The sequence below is a fragment of the Mus musculus genome, chromosome 13 (genome assembly GCF_000001635.26).
Source record: "Mus musculus strain C57BL/6J chromosome 13, GRCm38.p6 C57BL/6J".
NCBI classification, from domain to species: Eukaryota; Metazoa; Chordata; class Mammalia; order Rodentia; family Muridae; genus Mus; species Mus musculus.
Window position 1 is genome coordinate 34,186,184 of NC_000079.6, and position 24,400 is coordinate 34,210,583.

A 24,400-nucleotide genomic window follows, 5' to 3' on the forward strand; every position below is an offset into this window, starting at 1 on the left:
CATAGTGCTGGTCCAACAAGGGGTGCACTGAGGAGGGATATGCTTGCTCTTAGTGCTGTCCAGGTACCAGTCTTCCCAAGTAGTATCCTGCACCACCTTTGAAAGACATTGGCATCTTTCTGTCAACATTTGCTCATGATGAGCCTTTTGGTATTGCTCTTCCATGCACCTGTCAGGGGCAAGGATTATTTCCTGGAATATCAGCTGTCTCACAGTTTGCATGTAATAAATACTGGATGGCCATAGATCACAATGACTTCCTAGGTAAAAAGGCCAGCTCACCCACAGGCATGGGTCAGAGAGCTATGAGATTTGGCCCATTTGTCGGGTGAATAATACCAAAACAGCCATTCAGAATTTCTGGTAAATCTGGCCCCTTCGGTAAGTCACAGGATGGGAGGGGTGTATCAGGGACCTGTTTGATTGAGACTTTTGATAAGATTGTATTTCTCTGGGTTTTGCTTTCTCTTGCCTCTGCCCATTAGAGTTGCCATGCAAGAAAGCAGAATACAGCCAGCCCCCCATGTAGGAAGTGTGTGAAGCCGCTAAGCCTCAGGCAAGTCTCACATGACACCAAGTGAACAATAACAAAGTAATATATCACATTAATAACAATATTGGCTGAAATATGTTTGATTTATAGCCCATTTAATTTATAGGCATATGTATATGATTTCGAGTATGTTTATATACATATGTAATAGAGAATCCAGTCCCGTCTAGTGGCAAACTGTATATATAGCAGTGGCCTTGTAGGATTATAGTGAAACATCTCTGAGGATTTTATAGCTGTGGCTGTCACAGAGATCACAGCACAACCCATTTCTACATGATTGTAGTGGTGCTGGTATAGACAGACCTACTGCACTGCCAGTTATATTAAAGGACAGCAAATAGAACAATGTGTAATACTCGATACTCTAGGATACTAAATGATTCTGTTTGTGGGTATATGGTTCATACTATCATGAAGCATTTCTACTTAAAAAAAAAAGTTTGCCTCATGTGGTAGCATGCCCTGTAATTCCAGCACTTGGGAGACCAAGGAATGTGGACAGTCTAGGCCAACCTGGGCTACAAGGTGAGAGCCTACGAGCGACACCCCCAGCACCTCAGGTTTTATTTCCTGCCTCCTGATTTTTGTTGAGCATCTAGGTATGCATTGGAGACTCAAGGATGTCCGCATGGTGACACCAGATAGTGACTTATTTTCCCCCACATGTCCTGTTGCTAAATCATATTTGAAACAGTTGTATGTCTTTGTTTATTTTTCCTATGAAAATACTTTATGTTTCACTATTAGTGATTTCCTGGATTTAATATTATTACAGACAATTTTGTAAGAAAAATGGCATGCCAGTTTTGGTTTTGTTTGTTTCTTTTTGAAGTCTCTCGGGATCTTCTTGTGCTTGGTGTCACATTCATTTCCCTCTAAAAGGCTGACTGGTCAGAGCTCCTTCCTGTTGCGCTGGGAGTTCACTAGAGGGCAGCCTATGCCCATGTTTATATAGCAGTGAGGCTTCACCACACAAACCAAGTTAGGCTTCCGTGTTTCTTAGAAGCATGGCATTGTCACTGTCCACCCGATAGCTTTACTTTGGGTAACAACTCTCTGACCACTGCCAATGGGCAGCCTCAGTAGGGGGAGCGAAGTGTGAATCAGAAATAAATGTGAACCATCAACTCATACAAAAATATGAACACACCCCTTCCTAGGTTTTACTTCCTCCTTTATGTTTCTAGCTTTCCTTGATTGAATTTCTGTGAAGTTAAGCAAATACTGTACTCATTGGCACAGAAGTGAAGAACTAGCAAAACTATCCAGGTACAAACAATAACATGAATTGCAATTTGTGGAATTATATATATATATATATTTCTTCCTTGGTATCTAGGAGGGCTGTTACCAGGACTCCCAGATGCTCAAATATCTTATAGAAAATGTTATGGTAATGCATGGGGCCTACATGTTGTTTGCATCATTTACCATTATTCATAATGTTAACACAATGCAAATGCTGTGTAAATAGGTGCTGTATTTAGGGGTTAATGGTAAGAACTGTACATGACCAATAGGCATAGTTTACTGGGTATGGGTGTTAGGGATTGAACCCAGGGTTGTGTACATGATCAGTACACACTACACACTGTAGCACTGAGCTACACTCACTTGCATCATTTCTATAAACAGATGCTATCCATCAGTGGACGGTTGGCAAATCCTTCTTTGTGTGATATCTTGTCTCAAGGCAACAGTAGAGCAGAAGACAGACATAGGGAACTTGCTCAGAGGGGAAGGTCTCAAGGCCAGTCTGATGCAGATGATCTGGACTATAGTAAAAGAATGGAGCCACCTGAACAGCAGGCAAATAGTAATTAGTGGATAAGAAGCTAGGATGGTGCACAAGGCAAGGACAGACAGTCTGTGACTGGGGCTCCACAAATTTGTGAGGAATTTTGCTGACCTTGAATCAGCTTGTCAGCATCACCAGCAGCTGCCCTTTCTCTTCCCTTGTCCCATTGTTGTGGGTAAAGGAAGTCACTGTAGGTTACAGGAGTTCCTGTTTTCAGATTCCAAATAACAGTGGAGAGAAAAGATGACCCCCCACCCCAACAGAAACAGCCACTGGCTACATCTACATCATCCTAGAATTCCTGTCACTTCTGCCCAAGACAAGGGGAGAGATTATGAAAGGATGGAAACCTCTCTTTCCCAGCCCACCTTCCATTTAACTAATGTCTAAGGCCTAGGGTAGGAGTTGTGGAAGCTGCTCTCCAGCTAGTGTAAACATCAGTGGGCTAAGGCTAAGTGGCTCCCTGTAATCGTCTGAACAAAATTTGGTGAGACAAGGTTCACTCTAGCCAAGAGGTTCTCAACCTTCCTAACACTGCAACCCTTTAATACAGTTCCTCATGTTGTAGTAACCCCCAACCATGAAATCATTTCATTACTACTTTATAACTGTAATTTTGCTACTGTCATTAGTTATGATATAAATATCTGATATGCTGGATATCTAAGATGTGATTCCCAAAGGGGTTGTAACCCACAGGTTGAGAACCGTTGCTTTAGTCTCTACCACCCACAGGAAAAGAGGTTATCATGAATTTGTGTAGAAAACATATCCTGGTATATGTCTCTTGTTCCTGGCACCTTAATTTTTGTAGTTTGGGCTGGCTAATTTTATGTCAACTTGACACAAGCCAAAGTCATCTGAGAGTAGGGAATCCCAACTGAGAAAATATCTCCATAAGACCAGGCTGCAGCTAAGTCTGTAGGGCATTTTCTTAATTAGTAACTGATGGAGGAGGGCTCAGCCCATTATGGGTGGTGCCATCCCTTGGCTGCTGGTCCTGGATTCTATAAGAAAGCAGGCTGAGCAAGCCATGAGGAGCAAACCAGTAAGCAGCAACCCTTAATGGCCTCTACATTAGCTTCTGCTTTCCCTTTCCTGCCCTGTTTGAGTTCTATACTGATTTCTCTTTATGATGAACTATGATGTGGAAGCATAAACAAAATAAATGGTTTCCTCCCCAGCTTGCTTTTGGTCATGGTGTTCTATCAAAGTAATAGGAGCGATATTGAGTAAGAACACTGTTGTTTTTCCTTCAAAAGGTTTCTTTTCAACATAGTGTAGAGCAGAGTAAGACTTTCATAAGAAAGAGGAAACCGGTGGACCACACCTTCAATCATCTTGGGTGTTTCTGTGTGGAGTGGGTAGTAGGGAAGCAGCATGTTTATCCTGGGACTCTCATGGGAATTCTTCATGGGTTTATTTGCAAGAAAATGCTGCACAAACCACCCGTGGGAAGAGTTCCCATGGAGACTCTTCCAAGCCTGGCTTGGAAGTGGCCACAGTTTCCTTTCAACCACTGCAGGTACAAAACATCACCGAGGGCCAAATATTTTTCTAGTTTGTCATCTTGGCAAGGTGGACTTTAGAACGTATTTGTTCAAATTATATCCCTTAATAATTTTTCCAGATTTGCATCAAAGAGGAAGAGGATATCATATTTCTTTTACTCTGGGTTGTTAAGCACACTGACAGGGAGGCCAGAGTTATGGGGTGCCCTCCCAGAGTCATGCAATGGCTGCCAGTGGCTATGAGAAAGCCAGGACTAGTAGCAACTTGCACTTTAGCTGAGAGATTGTCTTCGTGGATTCTTTTATAAAGGAGGGAATTTAACTGGTGGGGAAAGAGTAAGGTGCTATACTCCTTCAGTGTTTTGCAATTGCAGGCACAAAAGGAGCTTCTAGTCTACCTCACCTTAGCTCAAGCAGAAGGCAGGGAACTAGAGGACTTACTCAACACCCAATTGCTTTTTTGTAAATATACAACGATGAGACATTTTATAACAGGGACCAGTAACCAGCTGCCTTGGTTTATATTGTAAAAATTCAAGGGAATGAGTCAAAATGAGGTCATGAGAAAATTCTGTTGTCAGCAAGGAGGGAAGTCCACAGACCTGCCTACCTGCTCCCCAAGTCCTCCCAGCACCAGAGGGCCTAAAATAATTAGTCTCTCTGAGTCCCATCTGAACTGGAAGGTCTGCTTGTTCTTCTGAAGGGTGTCATCATGCTGACTTCTGGGTTTCAGCTCACAGCTGAATAACTGCCCACACTCACAATTTCAAAAAAGCATGTGCACTAGAAATGCTAATGATATTCCAATAAGGATCTCAGTGTGACATGAAGCACAGCCAGCCCTTGAGTAAGTAACAAATGCCAAGTGCAGGTGAGGTCTCTAACTCAAAATGCTTGTAGATTTTGTACCTATGAATCTGTAATATCTGCATATATATATCATGGAATATCTTGGAGAGGGAGGAGATCTAAGTCTAAATACAGACTTGTTTACATCTTAGATACGGCTTGTGGAACTTGAAGGTCATTTCTACACAATATTTAAAACAATTTTGCCCATGAAACAGAATTTCAGGGTGTAAAATTTTTTGCAGCCATGTCAAAACAAGCAAACCATGTTGGGGATTAGGAGTATTTTAGATGTCAGATTTTTAGTGTAGGAGCATCCAACCTGTGTTAGGAAGAGGGACGTGGTAGAGGGGACGCAGTTAAGTGATGCTCTTTCAAATATTATAACTTTACCATGATACAATCACAGTGGGATTAAATGCTGTGCTTCATGGGCCACCACGCAGGGATAATAATCATATTTTACAAACACTTAAGCCCTTTGAGCTTAGGGAAAGGCACACTTCTACCCAGTCTGGGGTTGTGCTGTCTCACTTACCTTTTTTAATTAACTGAATCGTTGATACAATTTTGGATTAGTGATTAGCTTCTTAGGCCAGGAGGAAAAACCAAAAAGGTTCTATGTAACCTTGTATCTTTCTTATTTTTTATTTTTTGTATAGCTAGGATGGCCCTGAACCTCTGCTTCTGTCTCCCAGGTGCATGTACCACCACACCCAGTTTATGGAGTGCTAGGGATCGAACCCAGGGCTTTCTGCATGCCAGACAAACAACTGAACTATATCTGCTGCCCTCAACTTTTGTTGAAATGGGGTCTCCCTGTGTAGGCTGAGAAGTCTCCACCCTCCTGCCTCAGCCTCCTGAGAATCTAGGATTATTGGGGGCATGTATACCTTTTTTTAAAAAAAATCCTTTCTTCCCAAGTCTCTCAGTGGACTGGAGCAAGGGTGATTTTCTTATCTTTCCCCCTTTCTATCCCTTGCCACGTTTCTTGTACCTTAAGCAGCTCCTGTTTCCATGTCTCTGGTAACTGTCTTGATGGGACCTAGGGTTATGTTCCTACCTGGCCTTGGGAGTCAGGGTGGAACTGATCATCAGACTGTGAGTCAGGCAGCCATCATGCCCTGCATGCCACACCACACCCTGGTCCTGCAGCCAAGGTGGGGCAGAACTGAGGACAGTCCTTACACACAGGCCTCTGTAGACAAGGACCAATCTAGAGATCTGAGAAAAGGTCCCACGTTATCCCGGCACCCACCTTATCACTGTGGGAGTGATCTCTGCACAGAAGAAGACACTGAGGCTCCCCACCGCATGGGATGCAAACATTCCCACGATGGAAAACGCAATGGAGAACTTGTCCTTGACGCTGTCACTCATCCCTGAAGGAGAATCCAAAGAAGGCGACCATGAGGTAGGAGAAAAAGGAAAAGAACAGAAGCCAGGCAAGGGGTGAGCTGAGACGAGAATGGGGGAAGGGAAGCCAGGGATATCCCAGGAGCTCGCTCCTCCCCAATGACTAGTTTGTGATACAGTTGGGCATGCAGTGGCCTTTGGGTGAGCAGTCCTCTAGGCCGAGGAGCCTGGAGTCCTTTAAAGCGTTCTCTTGGTGTCTGTTAGTGCCTTGGACACTAAGCATGCTGAGCTCACAGTGGCCAGTAGAATTACTCAGCCAGAAGCTATGCCAGGCAGGCTAAGGTTCTCCTGTTGCCACAGTGCTAAGGTGCCCACTATCTGCCCTGGATTCCAGGCTGCAATCTCAGGGTGGACCCACCCAACCCAGAGTCAGTGCTGATTTAAGTATAGAAAAACTACACATGACCCAAATGGAATAATTCATGGGCCCCGAGGGGAGGGAAAGCATTCAGCAGTCTCTATGCCTACAGGTGGCACTGGAGCCTAGCTAGCACGAGGCAGTACTGCACACAGTGTTGGCATGCGTAGGGGCTGTGCTTCTCAGCTCAGCTTAGTTTCCCTCAGGGCTGCATGGAGGGCAAGTGCTGTCATGGGCACTGGTAGCATGGGTTTGGTGGGGGCAGGCAGGTTTCATAGCAGCATGGGATATAGGGCAGCACCTCTGCTGTTCTCCCTCCCCCCTCCCCCATTGGAGAGCAGCAAGCTTGCATGAGTCATGAGGAGATAATGGCTCTCCCTGCAGCAAGGACGACCAAGCCCCAACCCTCCCACCTTCTCATCCTGACTAGCTGCTGACCAAGGACAAAAGCACTGGTGCTGGATCGGGGGCTGGGAGGGCATGCAAGCCAAGCTGCGCACAACCAGGGAGACAAGAGTGGCTTCCTCTAGCACAAGATGGGGATAGAGAATACAAATATATGCTTATAGTGTCCAACCTACGGCCAACTTCAGCTGCAATTCTTGAAGGGCAAAGAATGGAAGGGAGAGAGGAAACAGAAACCGATTGGTGAGTCCTTGTGGCAACTCTTGTGCGGACGTAATAGAAGCCAAGGAAGCCCAGGGAGAATCTTCAGTACTCACCTGAGTCTGGATGCTGGCTGTATTTGCCGATCACTGGAGCCGCGATGGGATGGACGCACCCACATACACAGGGTAACGAGAGTGGGAAAGAGGAAGAAGGCTTGTGAGGTATAGGGTGGCTGCCGAGTGTTCCCACATGAATTGTTTCTATGTGAACTTCCTTTTAAGTCTGAGTTGGTGCTGGCTGCCTGGGCAGTGGAATTCACACTGGACTAAACAAAGACCTTTTTGTTTGAAGAGAGGGCTAAGGCCCTATTTGCCACGGGGTCTGGGAGACAACACAATCCTGCAGAGAGGATCCAAGCGGACCTGAACAGAGCCTCTCTGCATAGAAAGTTATTCAAGTGGTACTCTTGGTCTGTGCCATGGGGTATTGCTCACAGTGAGAAGGCCTATCAGGCCACATTTATGCTTCTCCAAACCCAACTCTTCATAACTCCTGCCTTTTGCCCGGAGTCCCTGTGGCATTCCTGTTCAATACCAAAGAGGGCAGGTGGGATACTCTGGGTGCTGAGGGACCCTGACATATTTGTCTCAACTGAGTAAGCTGGACGGAGGCTTTCTGAAAGGTCAGCTAGGCAGTGTCCACCCAGGGCGACAGAGAACAGCTATTGGTTTTCTATCTTTGTTATCACCCAAGCATGATAGATAAGAACACAATTACATTAGGAAAACCACCTGTTTTGAAACCAGCTCTTCTGTAACCCAGTCTGCACCAAGGCTGTCATGACTTGTGGTGCAGGGGACAATAGGTACGTTTCACTATGCAGCTGGGGTAAGCTTTCCTCCAAAGAGGGGTGTTCAGTGGCACCCATTTCCCTGTGTTCTGAGCCTGTCCCAGGGAAGGGGTCTAGCATGAGAAGATGCCAGTGGTCTGCACTGTGTTCTGGGCAGGTGGGAAGGAGGCAGTGGGATTTTTTGTACTTAGGTGAGTGGTTATTTATGAGGATTGCACAGCAGTTAATGAAGGACTAAGTGGGCTCTCTAGATTTGTTTTAAGGTGATATGTGACATTTACCGAATACTTTGATAAATGATAAATTTGGGAAAATCAATAGAAAAACTGTGTCCCACACAAGAATGCCCAGACTTTCACTCTATTGTTGAAGAAGGACATGTCTGTCCTCCTTATGTGAAAAGCATACAAACGGTCTGCCCATAGTGAAGCCATGTTTACAGGGACACACACAGAGGCTTGGGAGTTACAGTGCCTCCAGAGAGCTCTTCTTTGGGGCCATAGGCCTGTGGCCTATGTGGGTGGGAGGAAGAGGGGAGGCCTAGCAGTTCACAGAGTCAGAGGACAGTATGTTCTACTAAAATTCCATCCTTCCTGAAGCAAGTTCTTGTGGCTATCGATTTCAGAATGACACTCTCAGGACATAGAAAACTTCTCTCAAGTCTCATCTAGTCCTTCCATTATAGTTTTGATCTTTAAAGTCCCCCAAAGGCCATTATGTTGAAGGCTTGGTCTCCACCCAGGGCAGTATGGGGAAGCAGACCTTTAGGAAGTAGAGCGTCATGGGCGCAGAGTCATGTACTTGAAGGTGAGCTCTCAAAGAGGACATTGGGACTCTAGATCCCTTTCTTTGATTTCTACATGCCATAAAGCAAATGCATTTCTCTGCCATATACTCCTTTCATGTGTTGTCCTGCTACAGGCTCCAATGGGTCAACAAACCATGGACTGCTTGAAAAGTCCAAATCTGTAAGCCAAACAAACCTTCCTTCTCTTTAAGTTGATTGTCTCAAGTATTTTGTTACACAAACAGAAAGCTGCCATGCCTGCCAAGATCTCTGGTATTATGCTAGCTCCCTTCCCTAGCATTCTTGCCTTGCCTCCCTTTTCCAGCCTACTCACAGTTGAGAAGCCCGAGCTGTAGAAGTGAGGCCAGGGCAGTGAGGATCATGAAGAGCAGCAGCCCTCCCCTGCGCCCGAGGAACTTGACTACCAGACACATGGCTAGGCAGGAGGCCAGTGCGATGCTGGCCATGGTGTAGTAGTCAGCGTAGAAGTTCTCCAGGAGCGGCACCTTCACTTCATGGCCCATCATGCTTCTTGCAAAGCAGTGGTGGATCCCGTACCCTGTCAGCCTGCAGGAGACACGCACATACACACACTGAGAGGCTGGGTGGCATGCTCTGAGATAAGAGGCTGCCTGGCCTTCTAGGGATGACCAAGAGATAGAGAAGCATTTTACACGTGAAAGGAAAGCATGCTGTGACTACACATGAACCAGAGAGAGAGTTTGATGGAAAGAGACATCAAAGAAACCTTGAGGTATTTTTGTTCACCAAGGGTGTAGGACAAAGCACCTACTGTGTGCTAGTTTACTCTTATGTCAGCACAAGAACATGGCCATATCCACTTGGCAGACCTGCAGCAGATATAGGGCATATCTTGGTTGGTTGGTGACTGCCTCCGAGTCACTCTGCCTGTCTGGGTTTCTGTTTCCTTTTCTGAGTACTCAGAGTGCTGAAAAATTGGGATTCATCCAGAAGACTACCTATTTATGCATACTGGCTCTCTCTCATGCAACCAAGCTAGGAGGAAAAACCAGGCAGATGGCAGGCCAAATGAAGACACTAGGTCTATCTCCTTGCTGCCCCATGTGAGCATATACACCCATTGGGCAATGTGTATCCTACCATGCCTTGGACAACAGGAATGAAAATGTGGTGGGATGCCTCGGGGGCTGCTGATGCTCAGACAAGTATTTCTAGGGCCCTGAAGGGTTCTCAAGGACAAGCTCCTTATGAAATGCCTGGAGTGCATGAGAACCCATTCACATCAGTTCCCATCCTGGAGCTACCCACCCTTCAACCTTCCTCTCGCAGCTGGGAAATCTAAGTCCTTTTGTTGCAACCTTGAGGAAGATTAGTAGCAACAGGCCCCGACCCCTTGCAGAGGGAGGCTACCTTTTATCAGCTGGATGTGACTCTCCTGCACTATCCTCTGTAAGGAGCCCAGTTTTTCTGTGCAACTGTTTTATAATCTAGCCACAAATTCAAGTGCTTCAGTTTCCTGGGATCCCACATGATCTAGCTTTCTTCCTTTCTTCCTTCCTTCCTTCTTGGTGAACTGCCACCTCACAGTGATCACCTTTTGTACTCGGAGAAATCAACTCTGACCACAAGAGAAGATTACAAAATAGGGGTGTTCATCCCTTTGCCCCATGAGGATCACAAACCTGAAAACTCATCTCATTTATGCCTGATTTTGTGATTTTTTTTTTTTTTGCAACATAAAACTTGGCAAAATCATTCTATTGATATGAACACTGCTAACTAGCTCGCTTCTCCCTGAGAGTGGACAGCGGAGTGATGGCCACTATGTCAGAGCTGGAAGGAATAGAGGCCTGAGGGCTCGGGGTCTAGCCTCTGTGTCTTGCGGGGATAAGTACTGTAGGGTCTGACCTCAATTAGATCTTTACTCTTCTGTTAATGGGCAGTGAAATCTTTGTACCTCAAAAATGAACCTGAATTGGGTCCCACAGAGTTGTTGATTTCACCAAGCTGATCTAACAGGAGAACTGTAAAGAATGGGAGGCTGTAACTAACCCTAGTCTGTCTGCTTGAAGGCAGCCCTGAGACCTTTCACAGACACACCAAAGTCTAAACCCCTCCTTTCAGATGATCTCTGCCCAAAGGTCCACTTTGTGCAGTTGTGGAGAATGAGGCTGTGGAGCTGTGAGAGAAGACTTCCAGGTACACACCCAGCCCTGGGACTGGGGCTACCATGAGACTACTTAAGCCACAGTCCCGGCAGGCAGGGGCGAAGCTGTGGGAAGAGGGAGCCTCTTGAGCAGGCCTGCGCTCCTGCTGTGTCTCAGGCAACCTGGCCCTGACTGCAGCTGCCTCAGAGCAGGTGGATAGTCAGGTGGCCCGAGCTGGTTGCATGTAGGGAGACCAGCTCTTTGGAGCCTGGGTGGGGGCCCTGGCCAAGGCTTATGGGCTCAAGCTACCTCTCTTCCTAGACATGGCCAGGAACCCCAGCCTTGAGAACATCTCCTAGTATAAGAGGTACAAGGTGAGGCCATCTTTTCAGAGTTCCCTAGAACTGGGATGAAGGAGACCATCAGAGGGGAAGGGTATTGTTTCTGTGGACATGGCTGTGTACAGGACTTCACCAGGCCTCCTGGTCTCCTTTACGCTCAGAGCCCTAGGAGCTCTGAACCATGCAGGACACTGGCATGGGGCAGGTAGCTGGGCTGAGGGCAATGCTCAGTGCTGGCTACCTAAGGCTTCTTGATGAAGTGGTAGATATCTTTGAGTCCTGTCATCCTTCAAACATCCCCAGACATACTTCTGGGGCCTCTTTCTTAGACACAGGCTGAGACAAGTGGGATTCAGAGTTTATCTAAGGGTGGGAGGTGGGTCTGTCCAGATCTACCCATTTCCCATGACTTACGAGTTCACACAGAGAACCACAATGTTTTTCCACAGGTTCCTCGTCCCCACCACCTTCACGATGCACACCTTCTTGGGCCTCCGTGAAAGCTCTTTCTCGAGCTCTGTAAGAGACAGATACATGAGCTCAAGCAGGATGGAAGGTTCCAGACACAGCTAAAAACACTGCTTTGGTTTCCCCATCCAGGACCATGCAAAGAGGAAAAAGCCTTTTGCCTTTAAGCCAGGGGGGAAGAGTCTGGGCGTTCTGCATGGAAGTGTATTCACATCAGACTGATTTTCCCACCAGAACAAAAAAGGTGAAAAGCATACTGTCAGCGCACATTTCCACCCAAGCCCTGCTTATAAAGAACCGGGCAAGGCACACACAGACAAGCTCCATCCATTTTGCCTGACCACATCACTCCATGATGGGATCCTAGGTCACTGAGGCCTAAATTATGCCCTGCACATACACAAAGTGATTTCTTTCTGCTAAAAACTGCATCTACCTATGTCATTCACAGCTCAGAGGCTTGCAAAGCTACAGGCACATACGCTCCTTAATCTTAGGATTGAAGCTACACACAACTGTCTTTAGAGGATGTGAACTATTGTGCACGCACACACACACACACACACACACACACACACACACACACACATTTGTGCATGCTTCAGCTAACAGTTGAAATTCTTTGGGGAATGGGGTATAGCTCAGTGCTTAGGAGGCACGAAGCCCTAGGCTCCATTCCTAGAACAAGACGACAATGTGTTCTGCTTAGTGATGTGACAAACTGAAGCTATGGGACTGAGGCACTTGTGAGGCTCATCCCAGCTTGGCCAGCCATCCTACTCAAGCACTGCACCAGGGTAAGTTTCCCTAACCTAGCTGGGAATTTACTCAAGCCCTACAGCTGGTCTGGCAATCTAACAGGGAGGCTCAGAACATGGGAAACACCCCAAGCAGAAGATACTGTGCGGCTGCTACCTAAGAGCAGTACTTACAATCAGCCTTCTGGGCCCTTCTTTCTGCTAGCTCGCATGTCCTCACGGAGTCATCCCCTCCTTAGAAACTAAAACAGAAAGGATGCTCCCTACAGTCAACGAGGAGCAAGTGCCCCTAAGCCTGTGAAGATCATGAAAAAAAGGAAAGACTGGGGAACTGTCAAGACCAGAGAAGACAGTGGCAAGGTAATGGCAGATTGCACGCCTGGACAGAATACTACAGCTCAAGGGGCCAGTGATGGAGAGTGGGAACACTGAGTAGTATCTGGCACTTGGCTAACAACAGTGTATATGTGTATCCAGTTTCTTAGTTTTGACAAATATGTCATGATAATATTTGACATTAGCAATGGGGAATACTGAGTCAGGAGTACAGAAAAGTTCTGTACTGTCCTAACTTTCCTGTACACATGAAATAGTTCTAAAATAAGACATTTAAAAAATTTAAAATGTCTGTGGGAATAGGGACAAGGGAAGCCTTCAGAGCCTGGTGGTCTATATGTAATTGCTAATAAATTATTGTGGATGAAATAGTATGTAAAGAAGCTATAGCAATTGTATTATGACCTGAAGGTTTTGTTTTGTTTTGTTTTAAATAACATTAAGCCCTAGAGCTCAGTCTAAGAATTGACTGTAGTCTACAGCTGTAATTGTATTATCCTAGAGGGAATTAAATTAACTTTTCCAGTTCTATTGATGTTTTGTCAGCGTCTCTGTTACTCATACCACTGGCCCTTCATCAACAACATCAACTTCTGCTGCTTCCTGTGCTGTCCTCTGGGGTGAAGCGCACACATTCTGAACTGGAGGAAGCATTAGTTAACTGCTGAGACCCTGTGAGGTCACCGGAAATAAGGACCGTTCTTGTCTCTCTAGCTATGGAGTGGAAATTTAGGAACTGCCCCAAACTTCTTACATTAGGAAATAAAAGCAAACAGATACCAGGCAGCTGGTTAGACAGGAGCATTGGGTTGCTTCTCTGGAGCTCAGAGCAGAGCACCTCAGCCTTGGTGGCTCAGTGCTGTCAGAATGTCAAACTGAGACAGGCAGACTTAGTGTTGGCAAATCAGGTGTGTCTATCCCTGCCCACATTTCCTTGACCCTTGTGGTCAGGGCCCTAGGTCTGGGAGCTGTGAGGCTTCCCCCAGGTGGGGAAGAAGCACAGCTCTGTGTTTCTTCTTAACCTCCTTGGAAAAGCTGCCCATAGGAATGGAGGTCTCCACTTTATAAGGCTAACTCTGGCCTGAAGATATTAAATGGGAAATTTCAGAAATGAGAAATTCATAAATTATATAGTCATAATTGCTCCAGTTTTTGTTATTAGTTGTTATTAAACATTTCCTGTGCCTAATTTGTAAATTAGACCTTATAGTAGATCTGTATTTATAGGGAAACCTAACCTGTCGAAAGTCAGGCATTATTCATGGGTTTAGGCACCAATGGAGGGCAGTCCTGGCACATACTATGGCCTGAGGACATGGCAGGGTTGGTGCACATGCTCCAAGCCCTAGATGCAGGAGACAGTGAAGAGGTTCTGGTCCCTCTGTATCTCCTCAGGATCAGCAGAGAGAGAGAGAGAGAGACAGAGAGAAGGCCATGGAAGCATACCTAGGGCAGCCTCCCTGGGACTGAGAGCCTTGGGTCAGAGTTGACTTTTGGATTACTTCCCCAGTAAGGTGACCCACAGAGGTCCTGCTCCCCACATACTGCTCTCCTCGAGAAGAAAAAGGTCATGCATGTGGTCTTTCTCCATTGGGTGACCCTTCAACGAGCTCCTTCCTAGAGAGTATATTGGAAATAGGAACTAACTGTTCAACCTCTCCAGACCTCACTGTCCCCCTCCTATGAAGCTTTGAGAAGGATGACACATTCTCAGGAGTTTTCCTTGGGTCTTCCAGTCTCTGTCCTGTGTCTCTGACCGGTCTCACTATCACTGAAAGCAAGGGGCTAAGCAGGCCTCTGACATAAGGTTAGTTGCCCCCCCCTACGGGGGGGGGGAGGGGGCTCTAGGTAACACAGAAGGAGCATAGTCTTTCCATCCACTATAAATGTTCAAAATCTTGAGTCAGGCCCGGGAAGGAGAGCTGTCATTCTTGGCATATCATAACACTGTGAGAAGGACATTTGGGCACACACCCAAGTGTCTAATCCAGATGAACAGGTCACTAAGACCGTCACTTATGCTCAAATAAAAACGGAAGACAGCGTTAAAGGAATAGAAGTGGGAAGTTTGGGAGATCAGGTTTTCTTTTAGCATAAGCCCAAGACTAGCATGCTTTAACAGGGCATGCGGCCTCTCATTCACTATTACATCCCAGCCTAACCTAAGGGACAGTGCTGCCTCTTCTTGGCTGTAGGAGCCCTGGATTCTGTATGTCATGAATATTCATGAAATGCCGCTGTCCAGGGCTCTCCTTTGAGGTATAGCCTGGGCTCTGAAGCAGAGACTCTGTGGTGTAGAGGTTAATACTGAGAAACTCCTGCTTGCAGCTGAGACAGGGGTGCAGCTGGGCTTGAGGAGCTGGGCTTCAGGTTGGGAGAATGGGTCTGAGCGAACAGGACTTTTCTGAGGTGAGGCCTATGGGGAGGAAAAACATGGGGTCTAACACAGATCAGAGGCCAAGGCGAGGTAGACATTAGGTAGGGTTTCTAAATCTATTTGTAAGATGTGGGGGTCTTCCTTGGGACCCTGAGCAGGTGGCTGTATTTGTTCCTGGGCTGCTGGTGGAGGAGGGGAGGACAGAGCCGTGAGTGCGGCTGAGAAGAAACTGGGTAAGAGCTTGAAGGTTATGGTGGAGAAGCGATTCTGAGCTAAGGAAGTTGGAAATCTCAGAGACGATAGACTTCCACCAAATGCTGGACAGTTTTGCATTCTGTTTGTTTAAATGCATCTGGCAGTTGTGGTGTGCGTGCATGTGTGTGTGTGTGTGTGTGTGTGTGTGTGTGTGTGTGTGTGATAAAGAGCCAGGTGAATAAGCATTCCACAGGGACTACACTAATGATGACACATTCTGGTAAAAAGTGAAGCCTTTCTCCTCTTTGTTAGTCACCAAGGGGTTCAAATCACCTCTTGTTTGGCCTCCAGTCTGGGACACAGAAGAGAAGTAAACACCAACTGAACTCACAAGCAAAGAAGTGAGGGTGGAGGAGAGCTAATATCACTTTCCAAAAATAGGGACTTGAATCAGTGTAATTAAGATTGAGAAAACAAGCTTTTCCCAGATAATATTTTAACTCGAAAGAAGAGGAGCGTGATGATTTAATTAGGAGGCCAGCAACAAATCTACAGCAGGACTTGAGAACAGAAGCTTGCCTGAGGGAAGCTACGTGAGGGTCTAAACCAGGCAGTCCTGGCCCCAAAAGTTCCTTGACAGCATCCTTTCCCACATGTCTCATGGTCCTCACCCCCTTCTCAGTAGCCAGTAAAGCCGCTTCAGTTAGACTCCCTGGGTTCAACTCCCGCTCCACTAGTACCTAGTAGCTGCCTGATCTCTGACAAAGCAGTCCAGAGCTCTGTGCCATGGTTTGCTCATCTGCAAACAAGGAGCACCATAGCATCCCTTGGGAGTGCACTGCTGTGAAGATGTGTCCATGAGCACAACACACAGAGGATGGAATGGTAAGAACGAGCTGATCTTTTACTGTGATCTAAATACCGTTTACTGTCACTGCTACTGAGAAAGGGGGCCTAGGATGGCCCTCTGAAAAGCCAGCATTCAATACTCTTCAAGTAGACCAGCCATGGCTTGCATCCTTCACTCCAGGGACTTCTGAGGTTTGGTTGACCAGACTTTTCCTGCCTGAGCTAAAGGACTTGGTAGACCACATCTCACCCAGCAAGTGGTTGTGGCTCAGCCTTTGTGTCCTGGGCACAGGGAAAGATAGGTATGCTACCCTTGTTGGGCCCCCATATCTTCATCCAGTAAGAAGCCCACTGGGTGAAGCCCACCTAAGATTGAGGTGGCTCACAACCTCTTCAGTGGAAATGGGAACCTGCAAGGTACATTCTCCTGCATGGCACACCTGTCTGAAAGCCAGGTTTACATCATCACTTTGACTGCAGTCTCCACTCTCCATCCTTCTTCTGCTTTAGTGCTCCTGCTAAATGTACATTACGACCTCCCCGCTGTATGCACCCTGTCAATGTGCTCCTTAAGAGTCAGGCCTTCTCCATAGATGTGTGTGCCATCAGGTGCTTAATAGACATCTTTGTCATGAGCGAGTGGATGGTAATCAGATGATTCTCATTACAGTCAAGTCATTCATTCTCTCATCCTTTCTCCTTTCCTCTCCCTGCCCCGCCCCCCACTATGCATTACATTTCTAGGGGATTTTTACAAAGCATATAGGTCTTGAGGTTAACATGGTAGGTCAAAGCTGTTGTTTCCAAAGGGACTTTCTAGGGCCCTTGCATTAGAGTCTCTTTCAGAGCTCACTAATAGTGCATATTCCCTTGAGTTTCTTTCAGATCTACAAGGTCAGTATCTTGGCGTGTCAGGGAGGATTCAGGAACCTGGCTGTGAAGAACTTCCTGGTGCCATTTACAGGCTCCCAGCTTGAAAGCTCCACTTAGCTTCTGCTGATGCCCTGATTCACAAAAATTCTATGGGTCTGAACCACAGTACAAAAATAGTGAGTGCTTCCATTTCTTCCCTTGACCAACAAATAGGTCACGGCCATAAATAGACAATGGCAGCCCTTTGAAGATCATACTCAAGAAGAGAGGTCACTAACACCATCCATACCCCGAGCCAAGGCTTTAAACCTGGTAGGCAATCAGGGAAAGGAGGCACTGGGTCCCACAAAGCCAATAGAGCTGATACAGATCAGGTGTGTATCCTGCTTCTGGCTTTGTATGGGCTGTAAGGAACATGATAGTGTGTTCAACTTGATTTTGAAAGAAACCAGCTCCCAGAAAGTGAAGAGAATTTCTGTTTATTTCCACTCCTAGGCTGTAGCAGCCACCGTTGCCTTTCCAAACCTTTGCAAACCATATAGGCACAGGAGTATAGATCAAACACTAGTCAGGACAGTTATTCAGGACAAAGGCATCCCTCAGGTTCTCTGGCCAGAGCATCATACTTACCGGTGACATCCCTTGGGCTTTCTGACTAGTGTATTGTATTTACCTGGCATCACTCCCTTGATATCACTCTCAGGGCTCACACAGTTCTTCTGAGTAAGGTACAGGATCAACTTCTTTGCTGATTCAAATTGCTGGGTAGCCATTAGCCATCGGAGAGACTCAGGGAAAATCCTTCAAAGACACAAAGGGAATGGCTGAATGGCCTCCATTCTGTTTTGTTTGCAGTCATGAGTTATCCAGAAATGAGAAGAGATAGATGGGAAAGGAGGAGAGGGGAAAGGAAGAGAAGTGAGGAAGGAGCTAGCATGGATACAGAGATACTGATGGTATGGAATATAAGGAGCAGCAGCCACAAGACCAGGGTGAAGGGAATTCAGGACTGCACTCTCTTAGGACACATGGGCAGACTCACAACAGCCATACAATTGTCTCCCACAGCAGGTAAACCTGCAAACCACCTTCCATCAGCAGACTGGTGACTGCAGGCACTGTCCTAGCAGTTTCCAGGCCAAGCTTCTGATGAGGCCCTACTGCTATTACTCATTTGACAGCTGGGAAACTTAGGTGGAGAATAATCTAAGAGCTCAGGACACTCAGTCATCAGATGGCAGATTGGATGAGTTTGAGAGCTCACTTCCTTAACCTCAGACACAGCAAAGCAGCAAGCCAAACCATGTGGACAGCTGATGTTGGGGAAGTACTGCTCTTACGAGGATCTCTCAGGAATTACAGAAGGCCACAGCTCTGGAATACATGCTCCAAACAGTTAGGTTTTGAGCTATATGCAAAGTCATAAACAACTGAGCTGTGGCTCATGAGAAGACAGGAGCCTGTTTCAGTTTGGATAATGTGGTGGGAACTTGATGGAATGCCTCAGGATACACGTATGATTTAATAGCATTCTAAACAGAGTTGGGTATGGAGGCTCATTTCTATGATCCCAGTACTCAGGAAGGCTGAGACAGGAGAGTTGCTTTGAATTTAAGGCTATTGCTCTACCTAGTGAACTTCAGGCCAGCCTGCAATACCCTGTCTCAAGAATTCAAACCAAACCAAACCTGGCCACAGCTTGGGACCTGAGAAGAACATAGCTCTGAAACTCAGAGATAGGGAATATTCTAACCAAAAATAATAAAACAAAATAAAGCAGATGAAAGCTGCATCTGCCCAGTGTACCTCATGCTTAAAAAGCCATGGAACAGAATTAAGTAAGAGGATCTCTGATTGGGTGGATGGAGGTTATGTGATCAGTTCACTGGCAACGGCACTTCATGGAAGAACAATCAGGGCTGGATCAGAGGAGTGAATTCTAGGGTAGGATCCATGCTGGTCTAGGCTGTGGGGAACAAAGAGGGCCAACAGCCACACACTGGGAAAGGTGGCAGAGTGCAGAGACATTCCAACTACTTCTGGTCAGCACAGGAGCTTCACACACAACAAGTGCCTCTGATATATTCCACTGTCTTGACACGGCAGCCTGGTAGTGCCCAGTAGCAGTCAAGTGGTAAAACAACTTCAGTGCCAGGAAGGGATTTCTGTTTGGCATGTGTCCCTGTGGCCAATGACCTAAACCCTTCTTGTCTGCTCTAGTATTGACGTGCTGTTAGGCACCAATACTAGCACTGGTAGGTCTGGAACTTGGGCCTTCAGAATTCCTTCTATATTGTGCATGTTTATGGTATTCTTCGAAAGCAGAATAAGGGCCAGTGAGATGGCTCAGGAAGACAATAGCCAAGACTGAGCACCTGAGTGTCCTATCCCTATGACCCGCATGGTGGAAGGAGAGAACCAACTCCTGCTTGTTGTCTTCTGACTTCACATGTTTGTTATGGACCACACTGAGACACACACACACACACACACATGCATACACATACATGCACATGCACACACATCTAGAGTAATAGATTTTTTAAAATGATTTATTTGGTACTTAAGTGTATGCATTTGCCTATGTGAGTTTATATGCATCATTTACACGCAGGTACCTGTGGAGGCCAGAGGGTATCAGATACCCTGCAACTGGAGTTTACAAGCTGTTGTGAGCTACCTAATATGGAAGCTGGAACTGACCGTGTATCATCCATAAGAGCTCCATAAGTGCTTCTAACCACCAGTCATCTCTACAGCTCTGTAACTTTTTAAAAGCAGGATAAACATGTTTTAGAAAGATCCTGCACTAAACAGCGACAGTGCCGCGTGGGCCTAAGCTTTATATGGATATTTTATGTGGCACTCTTCCTAAATGGTACTACTGTATCAATATATAAAATGGTCTCCCTGGTAGGTCTGCTTTCTGTTTCTCTGTCCCTCCCTCCTCATTTCCTTTCTCTCTGCCTTTTCTTTTCCAAGAAGATCCAACGAAGCAGCCCATGCTTGACTAGAACTCAGAGAAACCCTTCTGCCTCAGCCTCCTGCGAGCTGGGATTACAGGCACACACCACCCACCCACTCCCTTGCTGTTTCTTTATGCTAAATGGGAGCGTGCAGCTTGGGCAAACTCTTCCTGTGCTCACCCCAGCATGTGTATGGCGGAACGTGGTGACTGAGGAGTGGACAGTAGGAACAGGTTCCTAACTCATCTTCCTGATGTGCAGCCGACCTAAACCCAGGCCTGCTTGACCTTTCCCAGGTCTGTTGTACATTGCAGTCATTAGCTGTGCAATTGCCCAGTGAAATCAGCAGTTAAAAATGAGTACAAAGGAACACGTTTCCTTCTCCCCCACCAGAGTGTCAGCATCAGGCCCAGGACAGAAGCGAGAGAATTTGGGGAGAGAGTAAAGGCATCTTTCTCAGACAGAGAGGAGGCTAGACATTAGAGTCAGTGCAGAGAGACCCTATGGTAAAGCCAAACAGTATTTTCCAGATTGAAAAAAAAAACAATAAGCACTGGTCTTAATGGAGTCCAGGATGAAGAGAGCCATGTACAGCTCAAATGCGCTGGCAGTTTGCGGTGGGACCCTTCTGGGACTACTAGAATAGGGAATAAATAAGACAAGTCAATTTAAGTCTAGACGCTATCCTGTTCTTTACTGCTGGTAACGCCATACAGCAGGTGTGAAAGCTACTCTTTGAAAATTGAGGTGTATAGCAACTAATAATCTGAGCTTGAGTTCTCTGTTCTATTTTAATTCATTTTTTGGGGGGGAGGGTAGGAAGGGGGGGGAACGTGCTGTGAGCTTTTCCTAACTTGTCACCGGAATTCTACATGAAATGTGAGCAGTTTGGATGCTTGCAAATGACTTCTTTATATTTTTATGTCTTGAGTTGATTCAAACAAGCACAATGACTCTGAAGTGGTCCGTGTGCTTTACAAGTCTCAAGTCTGAGATGAAATACGGTAATGTGAAAGAACATAAAAACAGAATTTGGGGTCGTTTGATGAGAAGGTAATAATTAGAACTTTTCTCATTTTCGGAAATTTGCAATAAAGAAAATTTTGTTATTTCAATTTGTAGTAATAAATATATACAACTGATTAAAATTTTAAAAAACTGGTACATGGTATAAGGATGATCATTAAGGTTTAAAAGCAATGAATTGTCTTCTTGTCCAGTGGGAGAATCTAATATCAACCAGCTTCCTATCAGGACAGCCTTTTTTGTTCATTAATATATCACTATACAAAAGAAGGGATTTCACTATAACACTTTCATTAACATACATCACACATTAGATCGTATGCCTCATCCCCCTTCTCACCCCTCGCTTCTTTTCCCAAGCAGTTTCTTTCTGTTTGAATGCCTTACCTACTTGCTCCTGAATCTAGATTCTACACAGGAGAGAAAATTCACACTCTTCATCTTTCTGAGTCTGATGATGACTTCCAGTTTTATCCACATTTCTGCAAATGTTAGAACTTCTAACATTTAGAAATGGCTAAAACTCCATGTGTATATACACAACATATTTCTAAGTTCACCCATTGATGGGCACCTAGACAGACTCCATATCTTGCTATTGTGCTACTGTAAGCATTGGGTGTGCATGTCTCTGTGTTCATTGACTCGGTCTTTCTAGTGTACACACCCAGGAGAGATAATAGCTATGCACTGGCAGCTTTTTAAGAACCCTCACACTGATTTCAATAGAGGCTTGGGCTGCCTTTTGGAGAGTTCATTAAACACACACGCTGGTGAAAAGCCAATTGGGCAGTTCTCTGAGTAAAAAGCATGTGTGTCCTGTTTAATTCACTGCACTAGGACATTTACTCATAAATAAAGTACAGAAAGGAAATAAAACCACCAATGCTTTATTAAATTAGTTGTACCCTTAAGTCTTTCCTTTATTTGTTTTGCAAAGTGTTTAATTTTAGGGCGATACCCGTGTACACAGACACACCTTCCTGCCTGTGATTCAACAGTGACATCATTCACAGAATAAACATGTATGGAGCAGTTGGAGTCATTAGGGCAAAGAGCCACACTTTAGGCTGCAAGAAGTTATTTTGTTGGGAAGGAAAGCATACTAAACACATACTGCACCACTGCCTATGTCCCAGCCCAGTGTGGAACTTCGACCAAGCAGGCATACAGGCAGGACACAAAATCGAGCCCAGAGAGGACAAAAGGTCAGTATAACTTCATGGAGATGACCTTTCCATATGTGCATACGAAAATGAGTGTAGAAGGAACTCAGGGCACTTCTGATTCAAAGAGATAACTCTAGCTCTAGTTGTTGACTCTCTGGGTATGATCATGTATGGAACAGTTAAAAAAAATTCTAGAGGGGCTGGCAGGATAGCTCAGTGGTTAAGAGCACTCTTTCAAAGGACCAGAGCTCAGTTCCCAGCACTCACATGGTCGCTAACAATCATCTGTAACTCCACTTTCAGGAGATCCAACATCCTCTTCTGGCCTCTATGGGTACTACATGCATGTGATGCACAGAGATACACTCAGGCAAAATACCCATTCTAATCAAGATAGATAAAATCTTAAAAAAAATCTAGAGAGTCCTCAAAGAAAATAAAGAAACAGCAACAGACTCAAAGGTCTGAATGGAATTAAACACAATTGGAAGTTATTCAAAGGTGTCCAGTGTGCTTCACGAACTGAGGTCCCATAATCCCCTGGGAAAATGATAGTAGAAATACACCAGAAAGTTGCTGTGATGTTAAATGAGTCCGTTATTCATCTGGGTCTCAATTTCTCTGAATCTGTGAAATGAGATCAGTAGACTGCCACAGAAGCTTTGGCAAGCTAGAGCCCCCATCTTATCTGCTGAGATTTGAGGCTAAAAGTCACCTCTCAAAGGCAAAACTATGCTACATTGTGCATAGCATCCTCATAGTGCTTGCTACAGGCTCAGGCCACTTGGTGTCCAGCATCCTCATAGTGCTACAGTCTCAGCCACACTGTGCACAGCATTCTCAGAGTGCTGCAGGCTCAGGCAGGGCACACGAAGTCTTTGACATTAGCCTTTTTACAGTGGACCAACCCTGCATACATAGGGATTGACATGACCCTAAATGTTACTCTGTTCATGCCTTTAGCAGATAAAGACCTGAGATTTAGCTCCCATACAGACACACCTATAATCTGTAACATTATATTGCATGCAGCTGGTGCTCATCCACCCACAAACCCCAGTTAATATTCTCCACTTTCTCACTCTTCCTCCTGTGGAAGTGATTATCAAGCCATAGAAATCAGAAGGTACACAGGGCATGAAAGGGGCAAAGCTGTACAGGGAACTGATTTGACACCATTTGCAAGTGATACAGAAAATGTGGTACTCTGACAGACAAAGTGGTGCAGACCTATAATCTCAGCGCTTGCCAGGCCAAGGCAGGGTGATAGCAAGCTGGAGGCTAGGTCGGATTAGAATAGTGAGTTCCTGGCCAGGATGGATCATTTGGCAAGACCTCATCTAAAACTATAAAATATAAAGGAGCTGGGATGAACTCCTCAGTGGTTGAGAGCTCCCTTAGCATGCACAGGGTTCTAGATTTAATTACCAGGAAAGGGGGTGGGGGTGGGGTAAGGAGGGAAAGAGGCAGAAGAGATGAATTTGCCACTTCTGCACCTAACTAGAACTTTACTGGCACCTCTGTTTACAGCTTGCTGGGGATGGGCCAAACAGCTGTTCCAAGGGACCATCTTCTGACCTAGGCTCTAATCCTACGCCCATCAGGGTGGCAGACAGATACCTTGGATACAGTATCTACTTGTCATGTGGGAGTCTCCTGCCTGCCCTGATTTGTCCTCATACCTAGCAGATGCCTCATCACCACTGTGAACACCTCTCCCAGCTCCCTCGGAAACTTATCCTGATTGGAGTTAGCCAGTTCCAATGCCTGAGGGAGATCAAACTGCCACCTTTTTAGTACTGGTTTCACAGGTCCCCTACATCTCCTTCTATCCATCTGTATGGACTCTGACCAGCTGCCTGTGCAGCAGTCATTTAGCATCTGACACCTGACTTGAGCCAGGCACCAACAGCTCAGACTCTAACACATGCTCACCCTGTCTGCCCTCTGCCTGGTTTACAGGCTGTAGTGGCTTCCAAGCTGGCCTTCCATAGCCCCAGCTGCTGTGGTAGGGCAGTGAGATGGATTTGTGGAACATGTCCTTGTCCTGGGGACGACAGGAGCTCACTACCCTGGTAGGGCTTGCATGGTGTCAGAGAGCCATACTTCCCTATGTCTCAGACCTCTCGATACCTCTGCTTAAAGGCACATGTGTAAGCAATGGGATTCATGGCATTGT

At 45.9% G+C, this 24,400-nt stretch overlaps 1 protein-coding gene and 1 long non-coding RNA gene across 6 annotated transcripts in view; one reads left to right on the forward strand and one right to left on the reverse strand.

The window, feature by feature from the left end:
- Positions 1 to 24,400, reverse strand: part of Slc22a23 (solute carrier family 22, member 23) — a 166,118-nt gene that overhangs the window by 7,026 nt on the left and 134,692 nt on the right. For 3 of the 5 annotated variants that reach the window (XM_030247433.1, NM_001382849.1, XM_030247434.1), the window contains 5 exons: positions 17,734 to 17,861; positions 11,619 to 11,721; positions 9,069 to 9,301; positions 7,211 to 7,243; positions 5,973 to 6,096 (listed from right to left, as the gene is read on the reverse strand). In XM_030247433.1, the coding sequence (XP_030103293.1) occupies positions 5,973 to 6,096; positions 7,211 to 7,243; positions 9,069 to 9,301; positions 11,619 to 11,721; positions 17,734 to 17,861 (621 nt within the window). Of the gene's footprint in view, positions 1 to 5,972; positions 6,097 to 7,065; positions 7,090 to 7,210; positions 7,244 to 9,068; positions 9,302 to 11,618; positions 11,722 to 17,733; positions 17,862 to 24,400 lie in introns of all 5 variants that reach the window. The other 2 variants (NM_001033167.3, XM_006516794.4) reach the window with 1 other exon arrangement.
- On the forward strand, positions 11,721 to 13,297 carry Gm52037. The gene is made up of 2 exons (XR_003950568.1): positions 11,721 to 12,469; positions 12,636 to 13,297. It is a non-coding gene; the product is annotated as a predicted gene, 52037 (long non-coding RNA).